The sequence below is a fragment of the Muscardinus avellanarius genome (genome assembly GCF_963383645.1).
Source record: "Muscardinus avellanarius genome assembly, chromosome: 19".
Taxonomy (NCBI): domain Eukaryota; kingdom Metazoa; phylum Chordata; class Mammalia; order Rodentia; family Gliridae; genus Muscardinus; species Muscardinus avellanarius.
This window is the reverse complement of record NC_137805.1, coordinates 48,132,232-48,144,354: the sequence shown is the minus strand read 5'-3', so window position 1 is coordinate 48,144,354 and position 12,123 is coordinate 48,132,232. Positions and strand designations below refer to the sequence as shown.

The following is a 12,123-nucleotide window of genomic DNA, read 5'->3' as shown; positions in this document are numbered from 1 at the left end:
CAAATATTAGAAGCCTGAGGTTCAGGAGAAATTACTTTAAGTGCTCTTTTGGTTTATTATTTTTATTTATTGGTTTTTATTATTATTATCTTTTGGTTTATTATTAATGAAATGTACCGATTCATTTTACAATGAATGTAAAACTAACCATGTGCTGCTTGTTGAGCTAATATAGACTTTTATTGCCAAATGTATAACCATTGTCTGTCTTTTGTGTGTGTGGGGGCACTGGGGATGAAACCTAGGACATTCTACCTTAGAGCTATACCTCCAGCCCTATTATTTATTCTTTTATTTTTTGAAACAGGGTCTCACTGAGTTCAAAGGGCATCAGTAAGTATCTGAGGCTATCTGAGAACCACAATTTTAGCCTTCTGAATGCTGAGGATTTAAGTGTGCTTCATCATGCCCAGCTACTATTGTCTTTTTTTTTTTTTTTTTTTTTGCAGTTCTGGGGATGGAATCCAGGGGCATTCTACCTCTGAGCTACACCTCCAGCCCTATTGTTTATTCTTTTATTATTTATTTATTTACTTACTTACTTACTTACTTATTTTGTGGTACTGGGGATGGAACCCAGGGGCATTCTATTTCTGAGTGACACCCCCAGCCCTAATTTTTATTCTATATTTTTTAAACACGGTCTCACTGAGTTGCAAAGGGCCTCACTAAGTAGCTGAGGCTGTTTGTGAACTGCGATCCTCCAGTCTCCTCTTCCTGAACGCTGGGATTACAAGCATGTGCCATATGCCTGGCAGCCATTTTTATAGCAAAATTTTGCCATTTTTATGGCAAAATTTAATATAACCTAACTTGGGTCTGGTTTGGAAACAAAATAAAAGAGTATACTGCTTACCACCATAGATGAGATTCTTATAATTGTAAAAAGATTTTCAAAGCCAGGTGTGATGGTGTATGTTTGTAATCCCAGTACTTGGGTGTCTGAGATAGAATGATCATAGATTCAAGGACAGCCTCAGCAAGTAGCAACTTGGATTTGCTGGATGGATATATAAGTAACAACTTATCAACATGGCAGGTTGATAAGTTTCAAAATAAAAATAAAAAAGAGGGCCAGGGGTATAACTTGGAGGTAGAATGCCTGAGTTCAAGCACCAGTACTAAAATAAATAAATATATATATTTAAATATATATATTATATATAAATATATATTATATTTATATATAAATATATATTTATATATATAAATATAAATAAATATATATATATAGAGAGAGAGAGAAAGAAAGATTATTGATATTTAAATTGGTGTTTAAGCCGGGTGTGGTGGCGCACGCTTGTAATCCCTGTGCTTAGGAGGCTGAGAAAGGAGGATTGCTCAGGTTTGAAGCCAGCTCTTAGCTGGCTTAAGAGACCCTGTTTCCAAATAAAATATAAAATAGGTCTGGGAGTGTAGCCTGGAGGTAGAAGGCCCCTGGGACCACCACCAAAAACAAAACAAAACAAAACAACACTGGTGTTTAAGCCGGGCTTGGTGGCGCATGCTTGTAATCCCCGCACTTGGGAGGCTGAGACAGGAGGGTCATGCAGATTCGAAGTCATCCTCAAGTGGCTTAAGAGACCCTGTTTCCAAATAAAATATAAAATAGGTCTGGGAGTGTAGCCCAGAGGTAAAAGGCCCCTGGGTTCCATCCCCAGTACCACCAAAATAAAAAAAGTTCAACAGGGCTTGGGGGTGTAGTTCTGAGGTAGAATGCCCCTGGGTTCAATCCCTTGTACCATATATACACAATAAATAAATAAAAGCTCACCTTAAAAAAAAATCTGGTGTTTACTAAATCGGCAAGTTACCTATTTGATTAGAGCATGAGAAGCATGCTTTAAGAAGTCATAAAACCTCTTAAATTATTCTTTAAAAAATAGGCTTGCCGGGCGTGGTGGTGCACGCTTGTAATCCCAGTACTTAGGAGGCTGAGACAGGAGGATCGTGTAGGTTCAAAGCCAGCCTTAGCTACTTAATGAGACTCTGAGCAACTTAGTGAGACCCTGTTTCCAAATAAAATATAAAAAATGGGTCTGGGAGTATAGCCCGGAGGTGGAAAGCCCCTGGGTTCCACCCCAGAACCGCCAAAAGAAAAAAAAAAAGCTTTACTTTGATATACTTCACATATAATTCACTTACTTAAAATAATCCATTTTCATGTTTGTTAGTGAATTTAGAGTTGTTCTGCTATCACCATAATCAATTTACAACACATGAAAATTATTCTGTGGGTAATTCTGACACTGGCCTCAATCACATCATTAACTAGAAGGGCTGTATCAGAAACAGCCATGTTTTTAGTGAACTTGTTTAGTTGCAGTCTGTGCTATGAGATTAACTTTCAGATCATGGTGCATGTTGGGTGTGGTAATCTCTAGTTGCAGTCTGTGCTATGAGATTAACTTTCAGATCATGGTGCATGTTGGGTGTTGTAATCTCAGTACTTGGGAGGCTGAGACACTTGGGAGGCTGAGATGGAGGATCACAGGTTCATGGCCAGCCTCAGCTACTTAATGAGGCCCTCCACAACTTAGAGAGACTCAGTTTCAAAATAAATAATAAAAAAAAAAATAGTGCTGGGGGTGTAGCTCAGAGGTAGAATGCCCCTGGGTTCTATCAAGAGTACTGGGGGGAGCCGGGTGTGGTGGCGCATGCTTGTAATTCCCACGCTTTGGGAGGCGGAGACAGGAGGATCCCAATGGTTCGAAGCCAGCCTCTCTGGCTTAAGAGACCCTGTTTCCGAAAATATATATAAAATAGGTCTGGGAGTGTAGCCCAGAGGTAGAAGGGTTTCCAGGAACCCCAGTACCACTAAAAAAAAAGAAGAGTACGGGGGATGGGGATGGGGGTAGGCATGGGCGTGGATTTGCTGCATGGATATACAGGTATCTTTTGAATTCAGGATCTGAACTAGGACCTTGAGCTGTGGTATCCATCCTTTTTGGCAGAGAAATTAGAACAGTGTGTCATATTTTACTTGACATTTGTGAAATGTCCTTGGTTACAAGTGCTTTATCTTCAGATGAATTTCACTAGCTTATTCAGTATTGCAGATTTTGTTTTCCTGTGTGTGTGTGTGTGTGTGTGTGTGTGTGTGTGTGTGTGTGCGTGTGTGTGTTACTGAGGATTAAATCCAAAGACGTATCTCCAGCCCTATTTAATTAATTAATTTATTTATTTATTTATTTATTTATTGGTGGTTCTGGAGGTGGAACCCAGAGGCTTTCTACAACTCCAGGCTATACTTTCAGACCTATTTTATATTTTATTTGGAAACAGGGTCTCACTAAGTTGCTGAGAGCCTCACTAAGTAGCTGAGGCTGTCTGTGAACTGCCATCCTCTGGTCTCAGCCTCCGGAATGCAGGGATTACAAGTGTGTGCCACCATGCCTGGCTTTGTAAGAGATTTAATTCTAATGTGGATAAAGAACATACTTTTTGTGCTGCAAATATCTTAAATACATTGAGACTTGGGGTCAGACCCTTCACCTGCCTCTTGAGCCTTCTTGGCAGCAGTGCCGGGGCAGCAGTGGAGTTGAATCGGAATACGGTGAGAGAGGACTATGGATGAATTCTGCTTGAGATTTCAAGAAATTTGAATTCCGTCTTACATATGGAAACTGTCTATTTTTATATGGCTTTATGAATAAGGAATTAACCCAGAACCTCTATCATCGATTATTAAGGAACTTTGCAAGGCATCTGAAGGACTAAAGGCTGCTGAAATATGCCCAGCTGACTTTCAGGGAGAAATCCTGCAAAGATAACGTCAATCTTCTTGAGAGGGTTTATTATTATTTTTTATTTTATTTGGTGGTACTAGGGTGGAACCCAGAGGCTTTCTACCTCCGGGCTATACTTCCAGACCTATTTTCTATTTTATTTGGAAACAGGGTCTCACTAAGTTGCTGAGAGCCTCACTAAGTAGCTGAGGCTGGCTTCGAATCTGTGCGATCCTCCTGTCTCATCCTCCCAAGCGCAGGGATTACAAGCTTGCGCCACCACGCCCGGCCTTGAGAGGGTTTAAAGATCGCATTGTAGTCAGGAACAGACAGTGTAATTATTGCATACAGCAGTGTAGAAAATGTCCTTTTTAATAGAATTATAAAGCTATAGCTTTATAAATCAGTGGAAACCTGATACAGATACCATCAGATGTGTTTGCATCATATCCTATTCTCTTTTTTTAATTTTGTATATTTTTTTAAATTTTTAATTTTTTGCAGGTCTGAGGATGGAACCCAGGGACATTCAACTTTCGAGCTATACCCCTGCCCTCTTTTTTATTCTTTATCCTGAAACCGGGTCTCACTGAGTTGCAGAGGGCCTCACTAAGTAGCTGAGGTTGTCCACGAACTGCGATCCTCTGGTCTCAGCCTCCCGAATGCTGGGATTACAAGTGAATGCTGGGATTACAAGTGTGTGCCACCATGCCCGGCTTATTCTCTTTTTTAAAAATGGCCCTAATACTTTGGCATTGTTACCCTTAAAAGTTTTATGTTATATTTGTATTTATGTATTTCTTTTTTGTTTGTGTGTGTGTGGTACTAGGGATGGTACCCAGGGGCATTCTACTTCCAAGCTACATTCCCTGCCCTATATTTTATTCTTTATTTTGAAACAGGGTCTCTGCTGAGTTGCAAAGGGCCTCACTAAGTAGCTAAGGCTGTCTACAAACTGATCCTCCCATCTCAGCCTCCCAAATGCTGGGATTACAAGTGTGTGCCACCATGCCCAGCTTGTATTTCTTATTTATAACTATAGTATCTTTAATTTTCTAAGCAGTCGTCTATCCTATGTGCACATCTGCTGATTTTGGTTGAAGTATAGTGGAACTCATCAGTAGTGATGTATAGTAGTTAGGACGTGTTGACATTTCCATTATAAACTTTAATTTTGAATTGTTTATGCATAATACCTGCATTTGTGTTGTATTGAGCTGAAAGTTAACAGGATATCAGTCTCCATTTGTGAATTTATACTTATATTCCTTATGTATACCAGAATATTGTTTTTAAAATAAGAACATGGGAAGTATTTCTTTTAATAGTTGTGAGGCAGATAATAGTGTAACTGATTAGATTTTTTTTTTTTTTTGGTGGGTCTGAGGATGGAACCCAGAGGCATTCTACCTCTGAGCCAAACCCCCTGCCCTATTTTTTTTTTTTTTTAATTCTTTATTTGAAACAGGGTCTCAGTAAGTTGCACAGGGCCTCGTTGCACAGGGCCTCGCTAAGTTACTGAGGCTGGCTGTGAACCACGATCCTCCTGTCTCAGCCTCCTGAATGCTGGGATTATAAGCGTGTGCTACCACGCCCGGTTTGATTAGATCATTTTTGTATTGACTGAAAAATAAACCTAGAAACTTAGATTTTAGAACATTGCTCAGCCTAATATTACTTGTAGAGTCATTTACCTCTAACGAGAATATTATTTGAGAATTTTTTCTAAATTTTATGCCCTAAAAGGCCTAAACATTATATAAAACAAAAATTTGCCAACATGCAAAATTCCTTTTTACTACATAAAAATAATTGTGACGCTTGCCTAATAAATCTTGAGTATTTAGTGAATTTACTAGGTAAGTCATATGTATCAACAGATAAGTAATATTTTCTAAAGAAATAAGGATTTCCAGTTCATTAGACAGAAACTAATGTGTATCAGGAATTATAAGTATGGCTTTCTTTTTCTTTTCTTTTTTTTTCTTTTCTTTTTTTTTTTTTTTTTTTTTTTCCCAGTACTGGGGATGGAACCCAGGGGCATTCAACTTCAAGTTACACCCAGCCCTATTTTTTTATGCTTTTTTAAAAATTTTTTATTTCTTTGGTGGTACTGGGGCTCCTGGAAGCCCTTCTACCTCTGGGCTATACTCCCAGACCTATTTTATACATTTTTATTTGGAAACAGGGTCTCTTAAACCAGCGAGGCTGACTTCAAACCTGCGCGATCCTCCTGTCTCTGCCTCCCAAGCGCAGGGATTACAAGTGTGTGCTACTACGCCCAGCTTTTATTCTTTATTTTGAAACAGGGTCTCACTAAGTTGCAGAAGGCCTTACAGAGTAGCTGAGGCTGGCTGTGAACCTCTAATCCTCCTGTTTCATCCTCTCAAGTACTGGGATTACAAGCAGGTGCCACCATGCCCAGCAGCAAAGCAGCTCTTATAAACAGGAGTCTGTTTAAGATTTTACTGGAATTAAGGATCTCATTCCTTAGGAAGGATATATATGATTTAAATCTAGAATTCTGTGTCATATATGTATGTATATACATCAGATTTCTAACTCAGTCCCTTGGAATTTGAGTGTTAATTGGCTTTTGGTCTTCCACAGTTGACAACACTTACTACAAAGAAGCAGATAAAGAAAATCTTGTAGAACATTCAGTTCCATCAAATGCTTGTTCTTCCCTGGGAGTTGAAGGAGTCATATCAAGAAATACTCCAGCTCAGCCTCAGAGGTAAGACTGTGTTGCTAGTCAGAGCACCTCCTGTACGTGTGTCCATACTGTGTTACACTCTTTTGGGGTTTTTTTGGTGGTGCTGTTAATTGAACCCAGGAGAATTCTACCTCTGAACCATACCCCCAGTCCTATTTTTAATTATTATGAGAGAGAGAGAGAGAGAGAGAGAGAGAGATAGAGAAAGAGTGTGTGTGGGGACTACTGAGGATGGAACCCAAGGGCATTCTACCTCTGGGCTACACCCCAGCCCTGTTTTCTTCTTTATTTAGAAACATGGTTTTGCTAACTTGATGAGAGCCTCCCTAAGTTGCTGAGGCTGTTCTTCAACCTTTGATCCTCTTCTCTCAGTCTCCCAAGTACTGGGATTATAAGTGTGTGCTACCACACCCGGCCCCCCAGCTCTTTAAAAAAAATTCTTTTTATGAAACAAGGTCTTGTTAGGTTGCTGAGATGCTCTCTATATTGCTGAGATCATCCTCAAACCTGTCATCCTCTTGTTTCAGCCTCCCAGATACTAGGCTTATAGGTGTGTGCCACCATGCCTGGCCTTTGTCACACTCTTTATGTTGCCCCACATACATTAATGAATTGGAGGTTATAAGGTCAATTCATACATAAGCATTTAGAGATTCTGAGTTTGTTGCCAAGGTAAGATCATTTTTTTTTTTTTTTTTTTTGGTGGTACTGGGGTTCTTGGAAGCCCTTCTACCTCCGGGCTACACTCCCAGACCTATTTTTACATTTTTATTTGGAAACAGGGTCTCCTAAGCCAGCGTGTGCGGCTGGCTTCGAAACTGCGCGATCCTCCTGTCTCAGCCTCCCAAGCGCGGGGATTATAAGTGTGCGCCACCACGCCCAGCTGGTAAGATCTTTTAACAACCAGAATTAGTCTGATTCTAGTGGCTTGTATACATATATTTGTTATCTTTCTGATATCTTTCTGATATCAAATGCTTCTGTTTGTTCCTCAGTATTTCTTAAACTATTTTTGTGTGTGTGGTACTAGGGATTGAATCCAGGGCATTTTATACCCCCAGCACACCCTTCCTTCCTCCCCCCGCCCCTCTTTGTGGTACTGGGGGTAAAAATCAGGGGCTTTCTACCTCTGGGCTATACTCCCAGACCCATTTTATATTTATTTGGAAACAGGGTTTCACTAAGTTGCTGAGAGCCTCACTACGTAGTTGAGGCTTGCTTCGAACCTATGCAGTCCTCCTGTCTCAGCCTCCCAAGCACAAGGATTATAAGCATGGCTACCACACCGGACTCATTCTTTATTTTAAAGCAAGGTTTCACTAAGTTGTGGAAGACCTCACGAAGTAGCTGAGGCTAGCCACGAACCTGAGATCCTCTTGACTAGGCCTCCTTAAACTTTCTCATGGTTATGTTTGTATAGTATCTCTTCTCTTGTCTCTCTCTATATAGATATCATATATATCTTCTCATATGTATATATGTATACACATATATGATGTTGATATATATATATATTTCTTTTTTCTAAATGATTTTTCCAGAGATTACAATAAGCATACTTTAACTTCTCACACTTGATTTAAAGTTAATATTAATTACTTGGGATAGGTTATAAGAACCTCACAAGATAACTGGATGTGGTGGCTCACACTTGTAATCTCAGCATTTGGGAGGCTGAAATAGAGGGAACACTGGTTCAAGGTTTAGGCCCCAACCTGAAGAACATTTAATAGCATTTCTTATAGGGCAGGCCAGCTGTTGATAGATTCTTTCAGATTTTGTTCCTGAAATGTCTTTATTTCACATTAATTTCATTTACTCTTTATATTAAGGTGAAATTTATATAATATAGAATTCAACATTTATTTATATTTTTCTGGAGATCAAATCCAAGGCTCTGTACATGCAAGGCAAGTCCTAGTCATATCAGCAGCTCCAAACTTACCATTTTATTTATTTGTTTTGTTGGTGGGCATTAAAACTAGTGGTATTCTACCTCCAAGCTATACCCTAGCCCTTTCTATATTTTATTTTGAAACAGGGTCTCCCTAAATTGTGGAGGCTGATCTTAAACCTGTGTGATCCTTCTATCTCAGCCTCCCAAGTACTGGGATTATAGCTGTGTGCCACCACACCCAGCTCAAATTTGCTATTTTATTTATTTATTTTGGGTACTAGGGTTTGAACCAAGAGTTACTCTACCTCCAAGTTATACCCCCCAACCCAATTTTACTTTTTATTTGGAAACAGATTTCACTAACTTGGTGAAGAACCTTGCTAAGTAGCTGGGGCTAGCCACAAACCCGCGGTCTTCCTGTCTTAGCCTCCCAAGTACTGTGATTTTAAGCATGGGCCACCTCACCCAGCTACATTTGCCATTGTAAAGTGAATAATTCAGAACCACTTAAACATTTATGGTATTATATAGCCACCACCCCTGTCTAATTCCAAGACTTCTTTTTCATTCCAAATCAAAACCTCATACCATTAAGCATTCACTCTCCATTCCATCCTCTCACCATTAATTTACTGTGTATGGATTTACCTGTTGAAAATGTGAAATCATACAATAGCTGACGTGGTGGCACACGTTTGTAATCCCAGCATTTGGGAAGCTGAGACAGGAGAATCCTGGTTCGCAGGTAGCCCCAGCTACTTAGTGAGGCCCTTTGCAACTTAGTGACACCCTGTTTAAAAATAAAGAACAAATAATAGGGCTGGGAGTATAGCTCAAAGGTAGAATGCCCCTGGGTTCCATCCCCAGTACTACAAAAAAAAAAAAAAAAAAAAAAAAAGCAATATATGACCGCTTGTATCTGGCTTCTTTCACCTTGCATAGATTCGCCTTTTCAAGGTTTGTCCATTTTGTAACCCATATTAATATTTCATTCCTTTTATGACTGAGGAATATTCCATTGTCTGTATGTAACATGTTTTATTTAATTTTTTATTTATGTTCGGTTTTGTTGGCTGACAACTCTTTTCTGGCATTTTGACTGACATGTCACCCCAGTCATTCGGCCTTCATTGTTTTTAGTATGAAGTCATATACTGAATATTTTATTTTTTATTTTTTTGTGATATAGGGGATTGAACCCAGGGGCATTCTACCTCCGAGCTACACCCACAGCCCTATTTTTTATAATTTATTTTGAAATAGGGTCTCACTGGCCGTAGTTGAAGCCAGCGAGGGCAGGATAGGAGCTTGCCTAAAGGCAACGCCAGTGCTGGGGCCTCCGAGGCTGGGATCAGAGCCTGCCATGAGGCAAGGCCGGTACTGGAGCCAGCGAGGCCGGAATCAGAGTCTACCGGGTGACCAGGCCAGTATCGGGGCCTTCAAGAGTGGGATTGGAACTAGCAATGCGGCATGCACAGAGAAATATCACAGAAAATTAAAAAATTGGATGCTCTGCCACATATGCAAAAACTAGGAAGAAATGGGTAATAGGAGGAGATCTAATTGAAGAAAGGGCCCTATGGAGGAGCAATTATGGTGACCAATTAGAGGGGATGGGATGGGGGAAGATGGAATCTCTTTATAGCACATGATGTACATAAACAAATATATCAATGTTAAACACTAAATCAAACATGGGATTGAGGGAGGGGGAAGGAATGGGATGAGGAATGGATAAAGGCTAATCGGATGATGTGTACTTGGATATCCTAACACGTCTTGTGTTCCATTGTGATGTTTGAGTACAGTGCACCAATAAAAATATATTAAAAAAAGACCAATAAAAAAAAAAAAGAAATAGTGTCTCACTGAGTTGCAAAGGTACTAAGTAGCTGAGGCTGTATACAAACTGTGATCCTCCTGTCTCAGCCTCCCAAATACTGGGATTACAAGTGTGAGCCACCACGCCTGTCTTCAGATACTGATCTTAATTTTTTTTCCCTTTATGTGATATGTCATATCTGTTTCTTGTTGCTTTCAAAATTTTCTCTGAAGACAGGCATGGTGGCATGTGCTTGTAATTCCAGTCTTGGGAAGTTGAGACAGGATAGCAGGTTCAAGGCCAGCTTCAGCTACGTAGTTAGGCTCTTGGCTACTTAGTGAGACTGTTTTAAAAATAAAGAATAAGCCAGGTGTGGTGGCGCATACTTGTAACCAGCGCTTGGGAGCCTGAGACAGGAAGATCACACAGATTCGAAGCCAGCCTCAGCTATTTAGTGAAGCTTTCAGCAACTTAGTGAGACCCTGTTTCAAAAATAAAGAATAAAAAATAGGGCTGGGTAGCACAGAGGTAGAATGCCTCTGGGTTCTATCCCCAGTACTGCAAAAAATACAGAATAAAAGATTTTTGCAGTTTTCTTTTACATATTGCTTTCTCATTTACACTATCCCCTGGTCTACTGGCCTTAATTTCTGTCTTCTATTATCTTTCTAGTTAGTGAAACTCCGGCTTTATGTTGCTGGAGTTTTATGAAACTCTAGTTTTATGTTGCTACATATTTGGGGGAGTTTCCGCAGGTCAAAAAGCTGCTGACTCGCCGGACGTGGTGGCACAGGCTTGTAATCCCCGCGCTTGGGAGGCGGAGACAGGAGGATCGCGTAGGTTCAAAGCCAGCCGTGCTGGCTTAAGAGACCCTGTTTCCAAAAATAAAAAATAGGTCTGGGAGTGTAGCTCGGAGGTAGAAGGGCTTCCAGGAACCCCAGTACCACCAAAAACAAAACACAAAAAAAGCTGCTGACTCAAAATTCTTTTTTTTTTTTTTTTTTTAAGGTATTCAGGATGGAACTCAGGGGCATTCTACCTCTGAGTGACATCCCCAGCCCTATTTTTTTATTCTTTCTTTTGAAACAGGGTCTCACTGAGTTGCAAATAACCTCACTGAGTAGTTGAGGCTGTCTGTGAATTGCGATCCTCTAGTCTCAGCTTCTGTAAAGCTGGGATTACAAGTGTGTGCCACCACACCTGCCTCTAACTCACAATTCTTCCTCTTCAGAGTTGCTATTTTTACTCTTTAGAACTTCTTCACAGAAATAGTTGAGAATTTAAATCAGATCTAATGAATGAAAGGATATGCCATATTAATGGATTGGGAGACTCCATGTTATTATTCTTGTCTATTTTCCCTAACTGATCTGTGGACTCATTGCAGTCCCAATAGCAATTCTAATGGCTTTCACTTTCGACATTGAGAAGTTGATGCTAAAATTGATATAGATACTCAAAGAGCAGTTGGTTGTTCTGGTGCACACTTATAATCCCAGTACTTGAAGCCGGGCGTGGTGGCGCATTCTTGCAATCCCCATGCTTGGGAGGCTGAGAAAGGAGGATCACGCGGGTTTGAAGCCAGCCTCAGCTGGCTTATTAAGAGACCCTGTTTCCAAATAAAATATAAAATAGGTCTGGGAGTATAGCCTGGAGGTAGAAGGCCCATGGGTTCCATCTCCAGTACCACACACACACACACAAAAAAAAAAATCCCAGTACTTGAGACAGGAAGATCACAGATTGACATCCAAAATCAGCAACTTAATTAGGCCCTCTGCAATTTAGTGAGACCCTGTTTCCAAATGAAAATAAGATAGGGTTGGGGGTATAGCTCAGAGTTAGAATGCTCCAGTACAAAAAAAAAAAAAAAAAAAAAAAAAGAACTGCAAAGATCTAAGAACAGCCTAGATACTTTTGAGGTGTGTAATCAATAGCAAGGCATATTATAAAGTTACAG

General features: G+C 40.0%; 1 protein-coding gene across 1 annotated transcript in view; it reads left to right on the top strand.

Moving 5' to 3' along the window:
* Window positions 1-12,123, top strand: part of TPX2 (TPX2 microtubule nucleation factor) — a gene marked incomplete at both ends in the record, with an annotated part of 39,702 nt that overhangs the window by 3,880 nt on the left and 23,699 nt on the right. Inside the window, one exon of the mRNA XM_080716536.1 lies at window positions 6,339-6,465. Coding sequence (XP_080572662.1) covers window positions 6,339-6,465 — 127 coding nt within the window. The remainder of the gene's footprint in view (window positions 1-6,338; window positions 6,466-12,123) is intronic.